The sequence below is a fragment of the Magallana gigas genome, chromosome 1, assembly GCF_963853765.1.
Source record: "Magallana gigas chromosome 1, xbMagGiga1.1, whole genome shotgun sequence".
NCBI lineage: Eukaryota > Metazoa > Mollusca > Bivalvia > Ostreida > Ostreidae > Magallana > Magallana gigas.
In genome coordinates, this window is record NC_088853.1 from 61,350,956 (window position 1) to 61,377,263 (window position 26,308).

The 26,308-nt window shown below is 33.9% G+C and overlaps 2 protein-coding genes and 1 long non-coding RNA gene across 3 annotated transcripts in view; 2 read left to right on the plus strand and 1 right to left on the minus strand.

The window, feature by feature from the left end:
• LOC105346730 (neurogenic locus notch homolog protein 1-like) overlaps nt 1-26,308 on the minus strand; it is a 355,622-nt gene that overhangs the window by 225,265 nt on the left and 104,049 nt on the right. The gene's annotated exons all lie outside the window — the stretch shown is intronic.
• LOC136273978 (uncharacterized) lies at nt 12,482-14,194 on the plus strand. Its single transcript, XR_010712227.1, has 5 exons — nt 12,482-12,679; nt 12,905-12,999; nt 13,417-13,519; nt 13,702-13,795; nt 13,948-14,194. It is a non-coding gene; the product is annotated as an uncharacterized lncRNA (long non-coding RNA).
• Nucleotides 15,422-18,697, plus strand: LOC117689339 (uncharacterized). Its single transcript, XM_066079822.1, has 4 exons — nt 15,422-15,548; nt 15,838-15,918; nt 17,680-17,987; nt 18,468-18,697. The coding sequence occupies exons 1-4, from the start codon at nt 15,499-15,501 to the stop codon at nt 18,662-18,664; spliced, it is 636 nt and encodes a 211-aa protein (XP_065935894.1). The 5' UTR covers nt 15,422-15,498; the 3' UTR covers nt 18,665-18,697.

Here is a 26,308-nt window from a genome sequence, read left to right on the forward strand (position 1 = left end):
CTCATTGATTTTCCAATTGCAATTTAAAGGTTACAATTTATTTAGGCTAACTAATAAAATTACGTAGTTGTTAGAATATATGAACAGGTACTTGTTGACAATTGGCATCAGGCATGTTTAGTTCTTATCTGGGCTGCTGTATATATGCTTTATCGCAAAAACAAATGGGGTTTGCATGAAGGCTTTTTGTGGGGTGTATTTTTCCAAACTAAAATCCCATGGAACTTTAAAATTCAAATATAAAAAAAAAACCTCAAAATATTTCATTTTTCCCAAAAATTAATTAGAATAAAAAACAATCCACTGTTTGATACATACTAAACTTTGGTCGATAGTACATGTATGTTTGCATTGTATGTCCATTCGGAAAAGGTCCATTCCACTGTTATACACATATAATAGGAACGGGGGAACTAAGAACGCGGGTTGGCTAATAAAGGAAATCGTAATTTGAGTTTATTATGCATAGAACTATAGCTCCTGGTTTGGTTCAGGAAATGTATCATTTTTTTCAATGATGCATTTCTCTTTATTTTGCATGTTGGGAGTTTTAATTTTGTAATACAACTTTTGAAAACAAATAAAACATTTAAACTGTTTAAATGTTGCCGTTGATGCGCTGTCAAACAAGTTATGGCAGCTTTGAATATTAACTTTGTTTCGGCATTATGCAGAAGTTTACAATACTGGAAAACGATGCTTTCGTGAGCACCATACCGCATTTTACTCAATTATGGCCATAAAATCACCTTTTCAACTTGTATACTAAAAAAAAATACAGATGATAATTTTGAGAAAAAAAAACCCCACACTTTTCAACTCATATACTTAAAGAATGATGCTAATTTCAAATAAAAACACAAGACAAAAAGTGATAACTTTGCACTTACGAATTCCTGAAAATTAAATGCACAAAACCATGCGCACACAGCCATTAAAAATTTTCACATCTGGCCGATCACTGGCATCAGAAAAGCGTTACTGTGTACGTTATTCAAGAATATACGGTACAAGAATAGGTAGTTCTTTTAAAAATGGGTTTAGAGAAATTTGAAATGCATATTCAATCGATTGCATACAGTGAATATATAATACGTGTCCATAAAATGAAAACAAAAAGCTATGAACTAATTGTATATATCAAAAGAAATATGTTCATGCATCCAAAATACATGTAGCCTGAAGGGAAAACGAAATGTCTGACTGTACACAAGATGTCGTTCCAGATAAAATATCCGATGGCATGTTCGGTTAGACTTGCATATAGAAACATGTGCATGAGCACATAGAATTATTATCTGAATAGAAAAAATGAGTTGAATAACTTTATAACAGTTGATAACTGTCTAGACTTTAGGAGTGGAAAGCCATTTTTTTTCACAAAGATTATTATATTCCCCTGTAATGATGTACATGTATGTTACTTTTAAAATCATTATCGCAAAAAGTAAAAGGCTTCAGGCCACGACCACCTCATTGTAAAAGCAAGCACACCATTCACAAAGCTTGAAGATGTATTTTTTAAACAGAACCGTGGAAAAAATAAAGCGTTCTGTTTAAAAAGCAGACTGAACCGATCCGTGCAACTAGTGTAGTAGTATGTTGTTGTGTTCTGTACATATCCTGAATGACCATAAACTAACTTATTTTAGATTTGGCATACCGGCTGCGTGATGTTACCGTCACTGTAGGGCTGACAGAATATAACATCAACTATCCCTGTGGTTTCTTTGCTGGTCCCGGTATTGCGTCACAGCTGGTCGTCATCGATTGTCCGACATCAACACAGGGGAGATTCGTAAAGATCTCCAAGACAACAGAGGCCCTCACTCTTTGTGAAGTTGACGTGTTTGGCGTCCCTGTCTAATCATCAAATGATTTGGTGTCGTAGAAAAACAGTTACCGTATAAAAATACATGCATTTGTTTGTGCATCCCGGATAATTTATTATGTATCTTTTTTTTTTAATTCAGCTGGACAAGTCATACTTATGCCTTCAGTCAGTTCAAGCATACATGAATCTTTTACAACATATACCACAGCATACAATGTGACAGATCACTGAAATCTTATACCACTGCTTTGGAATCCAATACCATAACATATAATCTCATGATTGTCAATCATCATATCATACATTAGCATAGCATACAGCATGATAAGGTCTTTCAACCTTTCAGGTGAAAGACCTTTTGTATTTCTTATGTTTTTTATAATTATTATTAGGTCTTTACACCACAGTGTAAAGACCTATTGATATTGTTCTGTTTCTTTTTATTTTTATTTTTCTTCCGTAAGCAAAAATGATTTTTTGTTTCGCGACTTATCGAAACGCTTTCATTCACGTCCTACTGCTTTCGGAAAATGATGAGGGCATTTGACCCTGCGTCTTAAAAACACCTCGCGTTTCGCTACTATTGACGCGTGCACGTAAAAGTTTGTTATCGCTACTCCTCTGAAGCCGCGACACTTGCAAGTTGCAAACCTTCGCGGATGATGTCGGTCTGAAGTGTAGTTGCATCTCTCCGAAAGACAGAAGGTTTCGCAGTCTCCTCTTAGAACGACTGCCTCTCAAATTTTTAAATTCTCATGAAAAAAAAATGTAACGACTAAAGGTAGAGCCGCAAAACCACTTGCGATGGCTTCCAGGAACTTTTTGGCTGCACCAAAGGTCAAGGTCAAAGGTCAAGGTCATCTGAAAATATGTGTATTCATTTTTCGTATCTCTTTTGTTTAGGGTGATATAGAGAAATTTTATCAAGGATGTAGTAGGACGTCTTAAGACGTTTCAAAATGTAGCCCTTCAGCTCCCACTTTGTAATAGTTAGTGAGTTATTGCCCCTTTTGTACGAAATGCTTGTTATCGCTACTCCTCTGAAACCATAACGGGTAGAGACTTGAAACTTTGACCAATGTATTCAGTACAGTTAGAAGTTTCTTCAATCTATTGATCCCAAAAGGGTCCGACGTCCCCTTCTGGCAGGAATTCCCCTTTCAATTTCATTGATTTCACAAACACATACGAAATAACCCCCCCCCCTTTTTTTTAAAATAAAATGTTTGACCTTGACCTTTGACCTTTGACCTCTAAGGACTGGTGTGTTATAAGTATCTGCAACATCTATAATATCAGATTCATTTATATGTACGAATAGCTCTTTCAAACACAAATTTACCCCCCCCCCCCCCTTCTATTTTTAGGTTTGACCTTTGACCTGACCTTTGACCTTGACCTAAAAGGACCTGATGCGTTACAAGTATATTTAACATATACATTTCAGATTCATTTATATGTGGAATTAGCTCTTTAACCCCCCCCCCCCCCTTATTTTTAGGTTTGACCTTGACCTTTGACCTCTTAGAACTAATGAGTAATAAGTGTATGCAACATATATATCAATTTCAGTTATATGAACAATTTGCCTCGCCCCCCCCCTTCTTTTATACAAGGATTGAATTCTTATATGAACATGACCCTCGATATTTGAACTTGAAATTCAATATTCCTTTTTAAAATAAAACCTGAAAAAGTGTTACAACCGTTTGTCAGAATTTTTTGAAAAGGTGAAACACTGTCTGCCATTTGACCCCAGACCGCGTTTAAGACTACGCCTCCAAATAAAAATTCCAGCTCCAGTAAAACTCTGTAGAGCTCGGCGAAAATTCATGGGACTGTTTCTCACACCTGAATCTAATTGCCTGCCAAATTTCAAACGAAATGAACCCTATTTAAGAAAGTTATCCACCTCAGCGGCATCGAACCATCGTCCCGAGAAACGAAATTTCAACGCTTCGATATTTGTATCTAATAAATTCATGCTCAAATTTCACTGAAAATCTTTGTTTACATTTCAATCAGCAACCTGTGACGACTTGTGTTGAAGTGCAACGAAAGATAACTCTTCCTTCCCAGACCCCGATTTTAGATAAATTTAATTTACATTTTCTTTCAGTTTGTTTATTTCGCGACTTGGCTGAAATACATGACTGGCCTTAATTCAGTTCCGATTTTCCGTACTTGTAATCCAAGAATGCATGACAGTTAATAGATTTATAAGCACGTGCATTTCAAATAACAGGGAGAATTCGCATCAGCTGAGTTCCAACAAATGTTCCCACACCTTCAAATACCCGCTGGCGACCAGAGTTTGACATGGCCTGTTGATTTCTTATTCAACGCTATCCGGCCACATCGTTTACAAGCGGCACTGATTTTTATGAATAGAATGATGAACAAATACTGCCCTCCCAACCAATCGCTAAGCCCCTATCTATTCTAAAGGTTCCTCAGCGTTGGGTATCAATTTTAGATGGACAGAATAACGCTTCATCTCTTCTTTCTATCATCATCCAAATTGACTACAGGTGGCAGGGGACAGTTTTTTGATACAATTCATTGTAGCCAAGGGATGCATGTCTTCGGAACTCTGTAACTAGAATTTCCTCAGTTCCCATTCAGCACAAATACCTTTAATTCACTCTTTATAAGGCCAATCACCAATTTCTGAAGAAAATTACTAGTCGAAACCTGTAAAATTCTCTACATACTGGTTTTTATGAGATTTTGACCCTTTCATATTTTGCTAATTTTTCATGATTTTTCAGCTTTTTAGACCTCCCCCAGCTAATTCCCTGCAGAGGGTTGACCTTCCGTACCGCGTGCATGTTGCACTATCACATGTCAGAAACTTACCAGTGTATAGTTTACAATGTCCCATCCACCTACTTTTCGTGTTATTTTACCTCCCGTCTGTAACTTGCAATTTCACTGTGTAAAGTCAGCAAAACAGTCATAGCCGCAGGTGTCGCATTTTACTTCTGATTCTCATGTACCTAACATAAGGGGCCTACATATTGCATATCAATTTCAACAAGAGACACCCCTCTAATTAATGATAATCATTAAAAACCATTTCATGAATTTTAGCAACACTCATAAGCCTTCAAGTACAGCAACTCTCAATTTTACAAAAATACTGACGGGTACTTTATTCGAAACTGTCCCTTGCTACCTACACAAGACAACAAATTTTACCTTCGATCAGATAACAAGCGAAATAGCGTAGTGGCAACACTCTCGCCTAGGAATCTAAGGGTACTCGGATCGATACCACTGTGCGGAACCGATTTTTTTTTTCCTTTTTTTTTCGTAAATTGATTTTTCTCTAATTTCTCAATAATTGTCAACATTTTCGGGAATTTTTTAAAATCATTATGGAAGGTGGAAAGGCCTCTAATTGTTCCGTGAACAATTAGTCTACAAGTTTTTTTTCTTCTCTTTTTTTCCAAGGACAGCTTTTTTATTTCAAGAGATATTAAAAGAATTTTTTCTTTATGTTATTGGCCATTAAAAGTTATGGTACCAAATGACCCTTTGCTTGATAACTCCCAGAACTTAAAAAGTTATTGCCCTTGTGTTAGATAAGGTTGTTATCGCTACTCCTCTGAAACCATAAGAGATAGAAACTTGGAACTTTTACCAATGTCTTCATTACACTTAGAGGGTTCTTCAGTTTATTCATACCGAAAGGATCTAAGCCCCCCCTTCTACTAGTTTTTGCTCCTGAAAGTACTTACATTTCTATAAAATCACTTCCAACGTTTTTATTTTTTGTCACAGAGACTTCGGACCACTTGGGATTGAAGCGTCTACCTTGGCCGAACAAAATAAAATAAAGGTCAAAGGTCAAGGTCACCTGGAAATCTCTTAATTAATGAGTTTTCAGATCTCTTTTGTTTAGGGTGGTAGAGAAAAACCTTTTCATGGATGTAGTAGGACATCATAAGACATTTCAAAATATAACCCTTTGACCCTTACCATATAACAATTATAGAGTTGTTGCCCCTATTGTACAAAATGCTTGTTATCACTACTCCTCATTAACCGTTAGAAATAATGACTTGAAACTTTTACTAATGTATTCAGTACACTTAGACGCTCCTTCAATCTTTTCATACCGAAAGGGTCCAAAGTACCTTTCTAGCAGTTATTGCCCCTGAAAGTTTCGAACATTCAACAAAAACACAAATAACTTTTGAATCAATAATCATAGATGCATCGGATCACTTGGTATTGAAGCGTCTACCGTGTCAGATCAAAATGACATAAAGGTCATAGATCAAGGTCAAGCAATAAAAAATAGCAAACTTAATCGTTTGACACTTTTTTATGAAGTCACGCAGAAAAAATTCTTTATTCTATTGAACCAATCTTATTTTAAACATAAAAAGCAATGAGGTGGAAAGACCTCTAATTGTTCGAGAACAATTAGTCTAGCTAGTTTTAAATGATTTTATTTTCAAGAAATAATGTTAACATTACAGAACAGTGGTGGGTTTTAGCTTCTTATCATTTTAATTCAAATGTGTTGAACTCTTCTGTATACAGAGGCGTTTCCAAGCAAATGTCATATCATATCATAACACATTTTATCATTAAGCCTTTTATTTCAAATTTTAATAGCATATAATTATACTATTATAGCATATCATAAAAAAAAGTATAGCATATCATTAAAATCATAACCATAGCATTGCGTAATTATAATTGTAAAAGATATGCATGATGTGATTGTATACATGTATTTGTTCGGTATGTTGCTTGATGACTCTATCCTATCTCATTTACATGTATAATACTACATACACTGGATATATTGATTGTGAATCCTTCATGTACCTCTGTATATAACAACATTTACAAAAATCGTTTGAATCAATTAGTGTTGGTTTTTATTCTGTGTTATCAATGTTGTGTCAATAAATAACAACTGCGGTTTTTTCGTTTTATTTTAAATAGGACAGTAGATAGGACATTGTAACCATTGACCAAGAGAATATTCTTTTAAAGCGTTTGTCTTTAGATTAAAAATACATAATGACGCGTTGAAGCATTACATTTTTCAAAACTTTTTGTGCTAGCAATTTGTTTTTTTTTATGGAAAGCAGAAGAATACTGAATTTATGTAATAATGGTCAAAGTAGGAAAGGTTTATGATCCATTTGAAAGAAAAGTTAAATATAAATAATGAGGTTTGCTACCTGTAGTAAATGCATATTGTAGACTGCTAACTATACAAAACCGTTCTATTAAATTGCTCACAGCGTAAAAAGCATGCATTACATTCTAAATATAGCATGCACCAGTTTGTACAGTTAGCAATCTAAAATATGCATATACTTCCATCGGTGGGGATTTAATCATGTAATACGGTATAAAATAAATGTTTTTCACCATATAGAGTAAAATGTGAATATTTAAATAACACTTAAATGTTTCTTTTATCACTCATAATCTTTACAATAATTTTTAAAATCATTGTAAAAATTGTTGCAGATTTAATACTTACTATAGTCTGTCCCAAGGTATTTTCGCCGCATATTTCCTTAAATTATTCGATATTTATAAATACCTCTTGGTTCAGACGATGTTCATACAATAGTATGAAAAAGCCCCAAGATTTCCCCTTTGAAATGCCACCTCTAGCTTGTCGGGTATCAATACACGGCTAAAAATAAAAAGTCTACGGGGGTTTTCCATTGCCAAGGAGATGAAGACGCCCGGATGATAACGTTGAAAAATTGCGCGAGGTGTCCCGAGTACTTCCGAATGGAGAAAAGTTCTCAACATTCCCCAATGTAAATCTCCGTAGGAAATCTGATTTCGTTTCTGTGAATTTTTACGAGGGAAAAATGATAATGTGTGAACGAAGTTATCTTTGGAATTTTCACTTTCATCGATTTTAATTGCATTCTGTCACAGGTATGTGTATTTTTATTACAAATCGTTCAAATATGCAGCATAAATATCTTGGGGCAGACTATAATAACAATGGTCATAACTGTGCTTGTATGGTCGCTATCATCATCAGTGAAGCTGCTAGGAGAGGAGGTAAAGAGAGTTCTTGTGGTTGAGTCAGAATCAGGTGGTCTGGTGATGATGGTGTGGGTTCTTGTGCTGGACGAAGTTGAAGTGTGCCGAAATATCGCATTTATTATTTGAATTAATGTCACATAAATAAATCATCCTTTTTTTCAGGGACTATTGTACAGTTACACACTGTACGATCAGTGTACGTTTATAAAGAAATAATAATTATAGCTGTGTGCTTCATCTACATAAAAATGTCTTACAATCCAAATACTTACTACAATGGTGTTGTGTGTTGTTGTGGTCGAGTCATGTGGCGAAAGTGGCGAGGGTTTCTGTGGTTGATTTAGAGTCATGCCGGGTGGAGGAGATGGTGTAGGATTTGTGGGGTTTGTGCTATAGGTGGTTGTATGCTGAATTATTAAATTTAATAAGTTAAATAAAACATGTTATTTTGCAGATCAGTGTACTTTTATATGTTATAGAGTACTTCAAAAAATATGCACCTTTTACATTCATACTTTGCAAACTAAGATGGTAAAACAGATAAAGTGAAGATGGAAGTATTTAACGTTTATTAATATAGAAGATCTTAAAATCTACTTACACATGCTGCATCATATAGGTAGATGGTGATTGGTGATTCTACTAGAATGAAGTGGTCATCACATGACAGACTTATCTCGTCTTTTATCAAAACCCGACTATTCTAAAAGCACTCCAAACCCCAAAATGTCCAATCCTCAAAATGTTACTGCCGATACGTCCATCATACAACCCATTCCACTGCAAATCACAATTCCCATCGTCCCAAAAAAAAATTCCACGCTAGCCCCCCCCCCCCCCCCCCATTACACCTAATGTACACATAAAACAGAAAATAATGAAGATTGTTTTTTATTCTCACCTTTTATTATTTCAAACCCAAAAATATGAAATAGTATCCTCGAAAGAAAAGTTCACTAGAGCTTTCAGCTAAGGTGAGCTATTTAACTTCTACGGTAATGATCTTCTAAACAGACAGTAAAGATGACACGTTTATTAATTACACAAAAGGGGGTTCATTCCTGATCGTGATTTTTCGATTTAACGCTTTTTGGGAGTTGATTTTAATCAGTTACTCTGACAAACCGAAAGTGAAACAGTGTATGGACCGAAGCACAAATTAACATCGCTGACAACATTTAATTCTAATTGATAAATTCGATGTAGTGTATTCTAAAGCCTTGTTTCCAAGGAAACTTATTTATAGATACCTTGTAATTAGTCAGATTTTAAATGGTACGAACAATTAAGATATTTTTCTGTAGTCGTACATTGTATGTATTCCTATGCCAGAAGTCAATAAAGTCTTGACCAGACGCTCGGCTGTCTTCGTAAATCTCCGACAAGCAGAGAGTCTCTCTCTATTAACGGAGACAGTCGAACAGATGATCGATCTGGTTGAAAGAGACTAGTGTTCAATATAGCCTGAATCCATACAATTTCTCAGCACTATTTCGATTACTGACACATAGTTTGATGGATTTAATTCTTTGAATATTACACAACAAGATTCATATGGGGTTTTCACGAAATTCCTGTCGGAGAATTTATATAATGAAACATGTACGTAATTCAAATACATATAGGAAAATACTTAGCATGCAAAATAACATATCATTTATTTCAAAATTAAAGCTGAACACCGCTCGTAAATAGGCATACACCATATTAGTTTTCTATCTCCGATATCCCACACTAGGGTATACTCTCCGATTTCGTTACGCCTGATTGCTTTCAAGTCACTACTATCGACGTGACAAAACCTCCGGTGTTTCAAGGGGCGCCAAGAGGGGTAATGAAATGAAAATGAAAAAAATAAAAAAACACAACTGAAAAAGAAACCCTTTATATCACTCTTCCGTAAAATGCGCACAGCAATAAAATGTTCTCCTGCATTTAAAAGGGTTACAGACCCTTCGCGGAACCTTTATTCAACTGTAGTACATGTACTGTACGCGTTTGTACGTTGGAATATTCATCCGGCAAAGCCACACGTGCTTACTTCGAACAACGGCTGCCTGTCGACAAATATCTGCAAAGCTTCCACAATAGGTAAGAAGTTAGGGTATATAAATACCTAAATAGAAAAAATTTCTCCAATGCCAATAAAATGTACACAAACTCGCGTTTTCAAAGACACCACGTTTCACTGACATCCATCCCTCCGATATTTGTCATTGGACTAAACTGCGCATGTGTAATAGAAAACGAGAGTATAGACAAGGTTATAAATAACTTCGCCAAAGGGAGAAGTAATTGCTGTTATAACCAGCTGATAACATTAGGATAGAGATAAAGCTAAGTTATTTTGAGATTTTTAGTGTCTTTTTAGTCTTTAAAAAACGTTTGATTCAATTTAAATCAATGCAATGCAGAGGGTAACAATTATAGATACATAAAACATTTCATCGCGCCCTGTAACCCATGATTACAAATGATATCAGAAGAAAAATGGTAAACTAATGAAAAACATTTACCTGGCACATATAATCTGATGATGTGAACGACATTATTGATAATCTGCAAGAAATATACATTTTATTTTAGCATGGACCATTTTCTTGAGGAAACTAAAGAGATGGCGCCAGAGTACATGAATGACTCATTTGAGAGAGATGTATCATTTTTCATTATAGGCAAATATAATGATAAAATCATCGCATTGATCGAAAAAGCAGCAATAATTATTTTATTATATGATCAGCGAAGAATTCATCTGATTGAGTGTCATCAAGCAAAGATTTTAGTTTGAAGGCGTAGCCGAACAAACTGAGAAACGTGACACTAGTATTTCATTGGACGATCTATTTTTAGTCCAATGTATAGAAAATCAAATATCATATTGACCTCCTGGGTCTCATGCAGGTGATTATATAACATTCTTTTTTTTCTAGATAGTTGTATGAGCTAATTAAAGAGCTAGAAATTAAGGTACTTCACTACACCGAGACTTATACTTTTTAAGACACTACGTCACAAGATGGCGATTTAAATGTTTTGATAAACTGTTTATATTTACATTCTACTGTGTTTTTCCATTAAATTCCGTGATGTTTAAATGCCTCTAAATGCAACAAGTAGTCAAAGGTCAAATTGACGGGTTTTATTATGACGTCACAAACGTTGAACGCTGTAAACTGCAACGTCACAAGCGAAAATCAAAGTTCACGCTTGTGGCTGTTACTGTGGCTCTTCCATTAATATTAACTTACCCTTAGGATAAGATAGGAGTTTTAAGGTATGAATCACATTTGCAGACAAGGCAAGAAGTTAAAAAAAATGTAAATATAAGCATTAAATCATGATTTTTTGAAGTATACACTCTCATAACTGCAGCGGTGTGTGCATACAAATTTTCTTAACGCGCTAACGCGCGTTACTCAATCAAGTGTATACTTCAATGCTATAGTATCAATCGATTCAGATGTGTATCGCCATAGCTCAGTGGTTAAATTATCAGGCTTGTGAACTGCAGATCATGAGTTCGAATCCGCCTGGGGCTTTTGTTCATGTCAACTAAATAAAATTTTTGAAAATATCATTTTTATCTAAAGTTACACATTTTTTCGCCTATTTGACATATATATTTCCTATCCATAATGCTTTGTATCATAATCAAGTAATTTTCAGCTGATTTGAGAAACTATTTTAAGGTGTAGTGAGGCACCTTAAGCAATCATATAATAAAATTTTTAATTTCATGACATTTAGAATTTAGCAAAATACAGAAAAAAATTGTGTTAGATTTTAAGACAAATAATGTATAGTTAAACAATTAACATTATATAAATGCTATGTGCACATATAGACTTGTATGACTTTCCAGGGTTTACAATGAGGAGATGGATCTACTCAATAAGAGGAGGTTTATAGTTGGAGAGAGATCCCCTAGAGATCTTGTGAAGAGGATATCATGTGAGCAATGTGATGGCAAGATAGTGGCCTCACGTGTGCAAGAGGGAGAGAGCAGTGCAGCAGGAAAAAAAGTTTACCTACAAATGTCTTGTAAGGTGCCCTAAATTATCTTTGTAAATAATATCTGGTACTGCTTTAATTACCCTTAATGTATTGTAGCGCTGGCCGAGCTAAACTGCTGACTTTTTAAACATGTTTGTGCCCAAACGGTTTTCACTTAAAAAAATAAATTTCTCATCCTTTCTCTGTATGAAAGTTCATTTATATTTTTTCACATATCTAACACAATATTTACACATATAATCCACACATCATATAAAATATAGTAATAAAATAATCCAAATGAAATAGTGATAACAATCCCACAGTCATGTCTATTTTAAAATCCTCAGCAAGTACTACTGCTGTGTCTATTAGTGAGTAACTTCACTCCCTAATTTACTTAAGAAGGCCTCCAAAATGTGGGGAGTGAAAAACTGGAGAAGGGGGTATGATTTCCCTGGGGGAATAAATCTTTATATCTCCCTCACTATCATGTACATTGTAATGACTTTTTAATATCATAATGAACACCAGTAATTATCACCATAAATTGAGAGGCAATAAGATGATCTTGCTTACAAATAGATAAGACTACAAAGCAAATGGGAAATTATTAACAAGTACATGTACTGGCTAACAATCCCGAATCTGATAATTACTGAAATAAATTTGCTTCTGTATTTTGTATCATTTATTTATTCAATTTTTGTATTTAGAATGGTCATCCTGGCAAATGGATTTCTACTTCCTTTTATGGAGGTAGAAGTTTCATTAGCATGTTGCTGCAGCTTATTATAATCTTATCTGGTAAGTAAATTGCATCATGTTATAAGGCTAAAATATCTAACTTTACCCTGGCAATTGTAAAAGAAGCAAAATACCTGTATGCACACATGTAGGCTGCCTAACAAAATTGAATTCATTCATGTTGTCATTGAGGTCTACTAGATATGGTTCATGTAAACATACTTGTTGCAAATATAAATTCATTATGTATATACATATTGTTTTTTTTTAATTAATGCTTTGAAGGAACAACATATGAACACTTTGCCTTGGGAGCAAAGTTCATGAATTTAGCGATTGGGGGTGCTAGTCATTTTTACAGAATGCAACGCCAGTATAAAGTAAGTTATATGACCAAATTAAAACTGATTTTACTACATTTTTATGCCTTAATTGCCATTTAATTAATAATTTTGGTTTCTTTTCTGTTACGTTAGATATTTGTGTATAATAAGTTTATGTAGATGAATTTTATTACCTATTCAAAATTTATTCCGACTTTCACCAGATTTATGAATTTCAACATTGGTAGATGAATTAGAATTTTATTCATATAAATCTTCTTAAATAATGGTAGTTAAAATATATGTTTAAAACACTAGGGAAGAATATTTAAACCCATGGGAAATATAAACTTTTAATCAAATTTCAACATGCAGTTTTGGTCAGGGGAAAAGGGAAGTGCTCCTTATAAAAATTTCAACGGTTTTTTTTTTAATGCAGAGCAGTTCAATTCATAGGTACCTATATTATTGTAGATTGCGATAGAAAAGTATTTCCAAACTCATATGGAGGAAATAAGAAGAACTCTTGGAGGTCTACCAGTTAGTGTTGCAGTGGACGTAAGATATGACACTCCATGTAAATTATTTGATAAAGAACACTGACATGAAAAAATATTTATACTCCAAATTAAGTTGGGGTATACTGTTTTACCCTTGTTTGTCAGTCTGTCTGTCCATAACAATTTTTTGTCACTTTTTTGAACTACTATTAATCAGAGACACACAAGTATTTGAAATTTTAACACAGTCTTTGTTTAGGCATGCCATATGGTGGGATTCATTTTTTTACAAATAGGATATCAACTTCCGGTTTAAAGCTGAACACCACTCGTTAATAGGCACCGTCCCAAAGGTATATAAAGCCTTCAATTTTGTTATGCCTTATTGCAAAACTGAAACTTGTGGTCGATGTTCCCTATTCTCTTTGGATTTTATGCATTTATTTCTTTTTTATGTGCATATTCTGTTAGTAAATAGTGCATTTACCTGTCTATTTCATTTTAGTATTCTCCTGGCTTGAAGAAATTGCATAAAATTTGATAATTTCATCGCAACCGAGTAACACGGCGAGGCAAGATGTACATCCACACAGTTTAGACATCTACAGCGAAATACTTTGAACTGTTAAGAGGTCTGTGGCCAATTTAGGGGTTGTAAGGATAGTGGTGATGAAAGAGAAATAAAGTGGATAGTGCCTTTTTACAAGCGGTGTTCATGCAGCTTTAATGTAGACCTTCCTCATTATGTATATTCACATCAGAGCGAGGCTATCACTAGTGAGCAATGTTTTACAGATACATTGTATCTTGTTAACAAATCATTTTATATAATGACTGTCTTGTGTAATGTTAATACATTGTAGTATAGAATTTTTATATTTGCCCGTTGTAATATATTTAACTGTACATAGAAATTTATTACATGTATGTACACATTCGGTAAACATTACACCTAGTAATGAAGAAAAAAATACAGTACCTGGTATGTTTGATATAGACACAGATAATTTGCACATTGAGAGAGAAAAAGAGAGAGAGGACATCGAGAGACAGTAACCTAAATAATTATCAGGTTCTTCCAATTAAAAAAATCCAAGTATTCCTAATTAGAAGAGTAAACACTGCAAAATACATGTATTCCAAACTATTTCTCAGTTTACTTTGCTCTATAATTATCTAAACTGTTTTTAAAACATAGAAGGAAATTCAGTGTATTCTTTCTTTCATCAAGGGCGCTCTTAGGAATCAATATTAGAAAAAGATTTAATCAACAAAGATGGAAGAGAAAATTTTATCATATATATGGAACAAAAAGTGAAATATTGAAACCATGCAATTGGATTTATTCATCATGTAATTTATGATGTTTGGTTCTGTAACTTTAACAAAAAGTGACTGGTTTTAATAATTCATTATTTAAAAATTCACAGGATCTGTGCAAATAGATCCACTGCTGTCTTTTTGGATCTAGAAAAGAAACTTATTCTTTACATGGAAGTAGGGGATGCAAGGGAGGTCGACAGAAGAAGTACGAGAATGGAAAAAGTCATCATTGAACGTGGCTTACACTTCCTTGTTTTCCAGTCTCCAATCATAGTATGGGAGGTCATATCAGATGCCAGTAAAACAGTGATTTCTATTCTGAGTAAGCTGAACATATACAATATGTTATTCATTTATCATTATGATTGAATGTACAAATATCATAATTATATATCCAGTAATAAATGTACCAGTGTATGTGCTATCTTCAGATTAATAAGATTAATAATGACAAAAATTTACAGTATTGTACATAGCTTTGATTGAAATAAAATATTATTAATGGTATTTTTTAAAAACACACAATCACATTGTAGAATCTGAACCATTTCAACACCTCCATCACAGTTTAGATGTGTGGCACAAAACAAAAAAACTAGTTTCAACATTGCTTGATCTAGCAAAGCGGGCAAGCTATAAAGATCTTATGCCATAGATTCGACCTATCGTAAATCATTTCTGGTGGTGCTGCAGTTCAGCCAAAGGCAAGACTGACAAACTGCTAAAGAGGTGGATGGGCATATTGTTCCACATTAACAACAAGCATATATGGCCCGGAGGAAGGTGATTCAAATTTTAAATGAAAACTTTACATATTATATTTTATTTTAGGTTTAATTTAGGAGGTATGATATTTTCAATTCAGCTTTTGTCAAGTCAGTGAAATTTTATTTTGGGGGATTTGCATCAATATTCATGTTGGCACATTTTTTTGATTAAATTTTTATAATTCAGAATAATAATTCAGTTAATATAGCGAATGTTATATCACTATTACAATATAATCAAGTATGCATTTCTGTCAATCGTTTTTAAAAACACTTCTTTACTAAATGTTTTATTTCTTTTTTAGATGTCAGCACTCGGAAGTATTTGCGCCTCCAGTCGATGCAAAGTGGCTGCCAAAAGATTCATTAGCATATAAAGAATTTAGGTTAAGTTTTTATGTCACAAAATTAATTTTAAAGTAAATTCATAAAATTGTTCTTCAGTAAATAGAAATCAAAGTACTCAAAGTACTGGAAAGCGCTAAGCCAGCTTCAATGCTACTTTTTTCAAATCATTGTTTTAAATTGTTAATATTTTTAAATCATAATTATACTGAAAGTAAAAGAAAAAACACAGTTTCATGAAAATACATCATATGTATGAAATCCTGACCATACCATTTCAATCAATTTGAAGAGAGCAGTTTGTAATGTATATTAACTGATTAGTCAGCCCACTGACTGACTAATTAAATTGGGATGAAAATTCGATTACGCTTGTGTACATTGGAATTCTGGGAAGGAATTAGACAGTCCTCGTTTAAGAAATTCGAAGTTATGAAACTGACTGTCCATTGGTCCCGGAGTCCGCATATATACATTTCTCAAATTTGATAGGATATGTGGTTTAAAATTCAGAGAGTGATCTTTGCAATTTTTAAAATAACTAAAGTTGGTGTGCAGTCATAAATTGTACCGCTGCACGCCTGTCTCCTACCCTACATTTATAAAAGTAAAGCATGCAAACTCAATGTACACCCGCTTAACATTATTGTTCTGGACATTATATATCTTGTATTTTTAAAGGTTTACATTCACTTTTGATCTAAAATAAATATTCCTTTTTTAAATGCTATTATTGTTGATATATACAGTATACGGCAAGTTTTGAATACATTTGCTCAGTGAGTGTAACCGTACCTTTTCACCAATTGAGACTGTAAAATATGACTAAATGTCATTTAATTTAAAATCAACAAATTGCACGAGAAAATCACGACATGAATCAAAAGATCAAAGTTGCACAACAAATATTTTTCAAAATATCACGTTGATAAATTTTTCGGCCTTTGAGGGTCTCAAATTTTTTCTATGTAAACCTTTGATATAGCAATAAGACAAGGGAATATCTCTGATCGCATGCTTTGACACTCCGAGATCCGCACCACTGGCCATCCTTTGTTTACATCGCACAGCGGTCACTCAACATGCATCTAATAATAGCAGCATGGAATGTCCCGTGGCATAGTTGTGTAATCGCAAATGCACCCTCAAACTTCACTGATATTGTGAAAGTTTGCCATTTGTTCTGATCTTGATTAAATAAACCAACAACTCTACGTTCGTTTGCAAAACCTGGGATCTAAACTTAAGGATACCATGATCTTGCTATTTTTAGAATTCGAGTGTCGGTCAGCATGATTACTAGGTGGCGCTTATAAAAAGATAACGAGATTTGGTGCATCGCTAATAAGCGCTAGCGCATGCGCTTAGCGCTTAAAAAGAGCCACACTGTATAGATGATGTAATAAGCTTCCTGTTAACTATACATTATCTTAACTATACATTATCCAGGGCTGCCAAAATGCAGTCGGTTAAGTGATATGGAAGTGTTAAGTAACTGTGCATTTCTGCAGTTCATTCATTCAGAATGAAACTAATGATGAACATGTTATTTTAAAAAATAATAATTAAAACCTACAATTTATAAGTTCAAAATTTTAATGATGGTTAATTATGATTTTTTAAACACATTCAATTTGTCACTATCAAATGCAACTCAGCAATAGAGGAAACATTTTAAGTAGTGTTACCTACTACATGTATATTAGATGGTACCGTGTAATGAATATTAGATTTCTGAAATCACAATGTGCACATGTTTTTATGTTTTTCTCTAAGACTCTTTTTCTTGGTTTTTTTTTCAGGAACATAGTTACAAACAGGGAGTGGTGTGGGTCTTTAAAGTACTACACCAACTGCAGACAGACTTGGGCCATTGACAACTTTTTCAGTCACACCCTCCTGCACTACTGTCCCAAACAGAATTCTTTTTCCTATGATTCTTATCATATACGAAATATGTTGGCTATCTTAGACCATAACAACCACGTGGGAAGGACAGTGCGTGTAAGAGAAGATGGAGAACCATATGCCCAAGCACAGGTCTCGAGACGTACAAAACAGTGGGTTGCTTATGAAAAAAAATGTCCTAAAGAGTACAAGTATATTCCAGGCAAGATTGATTTTGACTGTCCTCTTAAAAAGTTATATAATTTAAGTTCTATGTTATAATTGTTGTACAGTGTACATTATTTAAATTTCCTAAGGATCATCTCTTGGTGTATTGTTCTTTTCTATGGTAACTTAATAAAATACTGTAGAAGCACATATATTCGTTGGGTTAAAATTTTGTTGTTTTTAAACCAAATAAAATTTCGTTGGGATTTAATTTCATTATAACGAAATCTCTAAATTGCATTAACTCTGTATTTATTGATAATTGGATTTAAAATTCGTCATGGACGTTGAATAATACTATCAACGAAATAAGAAAATTAAATCCTCAAGAAATATTTCTGCTTCTACAGTAGATAAAAATGCATAAGAAGAATCTGCATACGAGTATAATCCAATATTATTGAAGAATATGAATTCTTTTCTAATTTTCATGAAATATTTATTATTCATGAGTATTTTGATTTGCATGTTGCAGATTTGATAGTAGCCTGCATGAGGGAAACATATGGGAAGCCTTTGTCTAGTTACATGAAAAGTGAGAAGGAGCTGAGTTTGAGGTCTTCTCAGCCTAATTTATCTGGGACGCAAAATCCAGGATCAAAGTTGCTTTTAGCATGTATGGAAAGCAGGAAAAAACAGGTAAATAAGCATCTTTATTTTGGATTTAGTTAAAGAAATGAGTTTATAATTATAACAATCATTATGAACAGTGAAAAGCTAATTACAATTCAAACTTGTGTGAAATAAATAATTATAATAAATAAATATAGAGAAATATATACATTATATACAATCTTTTGCATTATTTTATCATGGAATTAATCAGAGTCTGAATGTGCCGAGTGATATCGAGTGCACTGCTTATTAGGCTCTGGGAACCTCTGACGCACTGTACGACATACACAGGCTGCGCATGACAGTTAAGGCAACATTTTGCTTTTAAACAGCAGTAAAAGGAGGTCGTTTTGTTTTTGTCTATTCATTTCTGCATAATGAATAGTTCTAAACTATTTTGGGTGTTATTGTAAATAATATGGGTCTCCTTTAGTTGACCATGTCTAAATTTATCGGTCACGTGACTTTTTAGGGTCACGTGGGCGTCTTTTAGACAAAAATCGTCAATGCTAAAATGAGACAAAAAGTTCAAGGGCAAGGCAAAGAAATTTAAGAGTAAGTAATATGGCAACATATTCAAAATTATCCATACATCATAGAAATCAATGCTCATTCAGTTGTAAAGTTTACTAGTTATGTAAATTTCTTTAAAAACTGGCTACTTGTTCCTAAAATAGTGCATTTTTGTATATTTTTATTAAAATTACAAAGTAAACCTTCATCTCTCAACAAATGAGCATCAGTTTTTATAAAGAACTCGTAAAAGGGAAGAAAATCATACTAAGTTTAATAATATCTATAGCCGTCTTGCACTTGAACTTTTGCATTTAATTTCTCAATCTAGAAGTCCTCTCAAATCAATACACATTTCAAACGCACAAGTGATCCCAAAAGGGGAGGTAACTCTTTGAGTGATAACTCTTTTGATATAGGCGCGATGTCATTTATTCACATAATCCGAATTAATTTTAAGATATGTTTCAACAGTACATTATGTAAATGGTTATTTAAACATAGTGCTTCTGTTTTATTTATTTTAAAAGAGACAAGATGGTTACGATGAATCGTCCGCATTTCCTCTGTTGTATCATGGATGTAAACAAAAAACCGTTGTGTATCAGTTCTCTTGGTTAACCGCATTTGCGGAGTTATTGGTTTCTTAATATTTTTTTTAGTAATGGGAGAAAAATATATAAGAGCTAATTGTACACAATTATTTGAGGGATTAGATGTCAACAGAGACAAATGAAGCCCCTGATATTAATATACTAACTAAATTGTTCTCATAATATATATAAAAAAGTAAGATATGGAGTATTTTTTCATTATTTATATGCAGCCTTTGCCCAATGACTGCATATTCTATAGCACTGCTTGGTTCTGTTAATATTATTCTGGGGAGGTTCAAATGGGTAACTTTATTCTGTTTGCCAGGGGCCAGGTACCATGGTGTTTTACTATGTAAATTGTGAATTAAATTAGAATTTGCCACGGGGACTATACATGTAGATCTGCCCATGTATGAGGCCTTTTCCCATCCCCCATAAGTAATCAACAGTATTCACCTTTGTATTACACATATGTTACACTTGTAATTTAAACACTCATTAAAATTGACTTTTATTTTTATTCAACACATGCAGAATGATTAAGATTAAGGAGAGGGGGAGGGTTGGCATATCTGTTCATTCACAAAATAAATTCTAAACGCTCATTTCTCATTACCGATAAAGGAAAGAGAGTGTGTAAATCCTGCAACAAGGCGATCAAAAGCCATTTTTGGTTCACATCAATCAGGGACGTATATACGTCCCTGCATCAATATATTGAATTTAAATAAGTCTGAATTATCCTATGTGAGAGACTCTCTCTCCCGCCCATTTACATACCATCCCCTTTCTACTTCTCAAACAAAATTATATATATACATGTAGAAACAATTATATATGGTTCATTTGTTTTATTAATTCAAGAAGATAAAGGGACTTTCTGAAAAAAAATTCTGTGACAACATTTAAACCTGACATATGCATGCAAACTCAAAATTGCAATTTCTTTTTATGATGTCAATGTGTTTATTGTATGACTTCTTAGTTCTGGTCCTCTTCTCTATTCAAAACCACAGTCTTCCTGTTCCTAAATTTCAGGTTTTTTTTCCATCATTTCATCTTGTATATGACACCAGAATATGTGTGCGGGTAAATGATCACCAATAAGAACATCATTTATAATCTCAAGACAAAGCAGATACCAGCTAAAATGAAAATTATATATATTTCAGTAAGTTTAACTTGTTATCAAAATGGCTGAAAGACTGAAATGGAGGATTTTCTACAATTTGATAGTCAATGAAATTTATTTATCTTAATAAACATTTCATTATGTTTAGATGTGCATTTAATTTTGCACAAATTCAAATACAGCTTTTCAGTTTGATCGATTTGAAATTATTCGCATCCTCCCCCTGATATGTGCATGATATTAGTTTAATTGCACCCCTTTATTTTACCCGGCCTGACCTTAAAAATGCAACATGCACCTCTCTCTCTCTCTCTCTCTCTCTCTCTCTCTCACACACACACAACTGATTTGATTGATTGATATTATATAATGCTGGTGCAGTCAGTGTGAATTAAAAAATACCATGTATTTTTGATTTGTTGATGAGCAATATTCAAAATTGTAGATTTATAAATAACATAGGTTTATATCAATCATTTTAAAACATTATTAAATGAAACCATTCGTACTTGAAAATACTTTTCCTAATTGAATTGTCTCATAGAATAATCAGATTGGTCATTATTTCAGTGATAAAGTGTTGAACTTTTACATGTATGTTATTTACTTACATTTTCTTCCAGCCTTTTTTTTTTAAATCAGTGTGACACTTTTCAAATAACTCTGCAAATAACAAAATATAATTATGAGAGGTCCTACAATTTAATCTACATGCATATAAGGACATGTCAACAGTAATTTGAACATTTTTGTGAAAGGTCTACATATATTATGCATGGATGGGTAAAATGACCAACACTTCAAATTTTATTTGAAAGTTACATATCATATGCACATTCTACACAAACAATACTGGTCATATATGACCATGAATGTAGATTCCTCATTTAGAGAAAATCAGATGGAGACATGCAGTCATTTGTTTATTATTATTTGGTTTTTTTTATTACCAATAGTACAGCATCATAAGTATAAACCCAGGTGACAAGATTTCAAACAGTGTTATGGTAGTAATATACTGAGTTCTAAAAATAAACTAGTAATAATCAAGAATTAATGTGCATAATCATCTTAGTATATCAACTGGATGAATGTGTAAAAAATATAAATGAACTGTCTTGGAAGAATTTTGAAGACAGTAGAAAGGTGTTATTGATCAGCTGTTCATCAATTTCCAGAAAATGAAATCAGCATCTTTTAGCCTTCACTGTACTGATTTTCAGAAAATTAAATCAGCTGTTTTCACACAGTCTTTGTATTGTTTACTTACAAATTGAAATAAAAACAAACAGCTGTGTAAAGCTAAATATTGTCAGTACAAGTACTATGAACTGATTCGTGTCGATTGGTGAAAATGATCAACAATTTAACGGACTGGCAATAAAGCTACATGTACAATGTACATTGGCCTAAATGTAAACAATGCAGTCTCCCCTCATGTTTTGAACGAAACAACACATTAAGTCGATCAGAAATGCATCAACAGTATAAAATCACAATAAAATAGTTATTGAGCTATCTGGTATATTACAAATACACTGTATATATATTCTACATACCTGATAAATCATCAAAAGATCGCCATCATCGGGAATACCAGCTACACGTGTTTACATCGTCTGACGAGCGCTTTTGGGACGCAGATTCACACCCATACGACAGATGCGTTATGGAAATTCTTCGTATATTCTGATTGTTGTAAACTTATAAAAACACACATGAGTGATTCGTACTTATATTTTGCTTATGAAGTATTAAATCAGCCGTATTTTATGCTTAAACTGCTGTTTTCGGTATATGTTCTATATATGGTAATACAGAGGCGGGGCGTATATTATGACGTCATAACTCATTATCCTTTCTTTAGCATATTAAAACGATGTGTTGCCTTATCTGTCCTGCGTGGTACAGGAATGCGTCTTCCTGCACCAAGACGTCCATGTTGCCAAAAAATGAAATTTCTGTATGCTTGATTTCTGAATGTGGACATAGAAAAACTAGGGTCCTGGTTAGTTCTGTAGCTCCAATTCAATATGTTTGCAACCTCCAGCACATCATGCCTCAAGCACAAATTGCGAAATTCAAGCTTTGAGGTAATGCATGGAGATTGCCTGCAGCAGATGTTCATGCGAGCATCATCAAAAATATGACAAACTCCACATGAACACCATGGCACATTTGAATTGGAACTACCAGAAACCTGTCCAATAGCCTGTTGCTGTCCCATCACAAACCGTTGCAAATACTCTGGACCAGCTGCAATGGACGCCTTCAGGACATCTCTCATTTAATCCTGAGACATGTTGTCAACTGCAGCCTAAAATTACAAAATTTGTTATCAATAAAATGCAAATTGCTATGTTTAAAATGTTTATGCCAGTACCTCGAAAATTTGAATTTGAATAATTACCATTAGATTAATGCATTCCAACTCATCTGATACATTTTCAGGTCTAGCTTGAGCTGCCATCGTATCATTTACACTGGGTTGATTATCAGCTCTCACATTCCTTGCACTCCTTCTGCGTATGGATTAAATCGAACCTAGTGATGCAACAAGAAAAAGAAGTGAAAGAACTCAAACATTATTCCTTCCAATCCAGAAGGACCTCATTGTAATGAAAGGGTGAACACCTGTAATTATGAACAACGCTCCTCGAAAATACATGTACATTTACAAGTATAGTACTTACTGTAGCATTTGTCTTGAATTGACACATTGGGTTCAAGCAGTTGTTACAGCCTCTTATTTTGCAGACACATCTTTTACATTTGCCTCTATTTTCACAGGGACAACACCTCTTCAAAAGTTTAACAAATAGTCAATAATATATAATTAGTTGCAAGTTCAATGTTTTTTTTCATTCAGTGTATTTGTTTTTCATGATCAGAGAGACAAAAATTATCCTTGCTTATTTAGGTATACATTGTATGTAGTACATGTATATTTCAAGTGAATGGTTTATGATGCTCAATGCTCTGCTTGTCTTGTAAGGATCAGATTAGAATCGTTTGATTGTGAAAGATGGGCATATATAACATGCTGCAATTTCTTTGATACTTTTTTTAAGGTCACCTGAGTCACTCAGGTGACCTATTGCTATTTGTTTTGTCCGTCGTTGTACGTCATTTGTTGGTCGTCAGTCGTTAACTTTTTAACATTTTTAGCTTCTTCTCTAGAACCACTGAATTAATTTCAACCAAATTTGGCTTATAGCATCTTTCGAAAAAGTGGAGTAAAAATTGTGAAATTTATGGCATCTGCCCCTCCGGGGCCTTAAGAATGGGGCTAAAACCATCAAAATTAATGCAATCTTTTAAAAAATCTTCTTCTTTATTCCTTGACATCAAACAGTCTAACTGCTGGCAAGATTGTAATAAGCATTGAGCTCTCTACCTTAATGGTGAAATTCATGGCCCCAGAGTCAGGGGTTCTGGCGCTAGAGTGGGGCTCTGATGCTTATATAGTGAAAATGCATTGATTCTTTAAAAATCTTCTCCTCTGCTCCAGGCCCATAAACTAAGTACATACAGTACCGATCAGACCCAACCTAGCTAACACCAGAGTAAACCTAAACTAAACCCTGGGATTACTTTTGAAGTTTACTCTGAGTTTAATTTTGAAAATTTGGGTCCACTCAGGGTTTACTTTGGGTTTACGCAGGAGTTACTTTGGGTTTACTCGGGAAATGCTTTAGGGGTCAACTGTACGCACTGAAGTGTGAAGCAGACCCATCTTTTTTCTTACCATCTTACTGCCTGTAATACCTGCCCCTTGTATATTCCGAATACACATGTAGTGTCTGCTTTCAGGAGTATACTTCTGATTTGGGTTTACTCTCCGTTTCTACTCTGGGTTTACTTCAGTTCGTGTTTACTCTGGGTTCACTCTAGTAAACCCAGAGTAAACCCAGGTTTTAGTTGGGGTTTATTTTCTGTAAGGTTGGGTCTGATTGGTACTGTAGTTATGATAAGAAAGAATGCTGCTTTCAAAATTGTTAATTTCATGGCCCCAAGGTCAGGAGCCCTGGTGTTAGGGTGGGGCTCTACTAATTATTTACGGAAAATACATGAATGCTTTTAAAATGTTCTGCTCAGCTCCTTGGTATTATGCCCATAAATTAAGTACCTAGTTAAGATGAGAAAGAGTCCCTCTTTCGAATTTGTGATTTTCATGGCCCCTGGGTCAGGGTTTTTGGTTTGGGGGTGGGGCAGGGGTGGGTGGGTGCTGGGCTCTAAGTGAATGCAGTAATTATTTGAAAATTTTCTCCTTTGTTCCGAAATTTTCTGCAGATGAACTAATTAGTATATTTTTATGATGAGGAAGAGTCACTATTTCAGAATTGTGAATTTCATGGCTCCTGGGTCAGGGGTTCTGGTGTTAGGGTGGGGCTCTTAATGAATGCAGTAATTCTTTGAAAATCTTCTCCTCTGCTCCAGGGTATTAATCCGATGAATAAGTACGGTAGATAGTTATGATGAGGAAGAGTCCCTTTTCCAAAATTATGAATTTCATGGCCCCTGGATCAGGGGTTCTGGTGTTAAAGCAGGGCTCTAATAACTATGTAGGGTAGGGTGGTGTAACTTCGACCAATTATTTATTTTGTATTAAAGATTTGTTCATTTATTTCACTGTATGTTTTGCAACAATTTTGTAATAATGTTTTTATAGAATTTATAAAAAGCCACACTGCAGTTACTTGGGTGAACGATAAGGCCCATGGGCCTCTTGTTATAAATTGTGTACCAGTATTTTTGATTTTTCTTTATACATACATCTGAATGAGAAAGTGTGTGGTGTGTGTGTGTGTGTGTGTGGAGAGAGAGAGAGAGAGTGAGAGAGAGAGAGAGAGAGAGATCAGTGTTCAATTTAGTAGCTAGACTGTGAGAAGTAATACTCATTGTTATGATAACAATAAACCTTATTAATATGTCATGATATACCTTATAAAAAATGTGTATCAAACCATAACAATTTATCAATGTACATTGCATCTAATTGCTATATGCATAAACAATAAAAACATACATTATCATTGATGTTTAATAGTGCATGTGTCTTTTCCAAAAATTGTAAATCTGCATGTTCTTGCATTTTAATTCTCTTGTTATAAATTAATGATAACTGTGAAAATAAAATTATATTCAAAACAATACATTATCAGTTGTACATACATGTGGAAAGAATTAAAATATTTCTTGCATCCTCAAAAAATGCATGTGTGTCAGGTTTTATCAGTATTGTCTTTCAGGATTTAAAAAATACTAAGCATATTATTCACCAAAAATTTCAAATTGAAAACGCCATGCATGATGATATGTTCATATAATGTAAAATAAAAAAAAGTAGATCCGCTCCTACATTTTGTACTCTCATTTTGCAAATAAAATAATGAATGCTCCCTAGTGAATGCAATCAAAGCGCTTGTCTTTCAAGCACTTTGTTGACCCTGACCATTG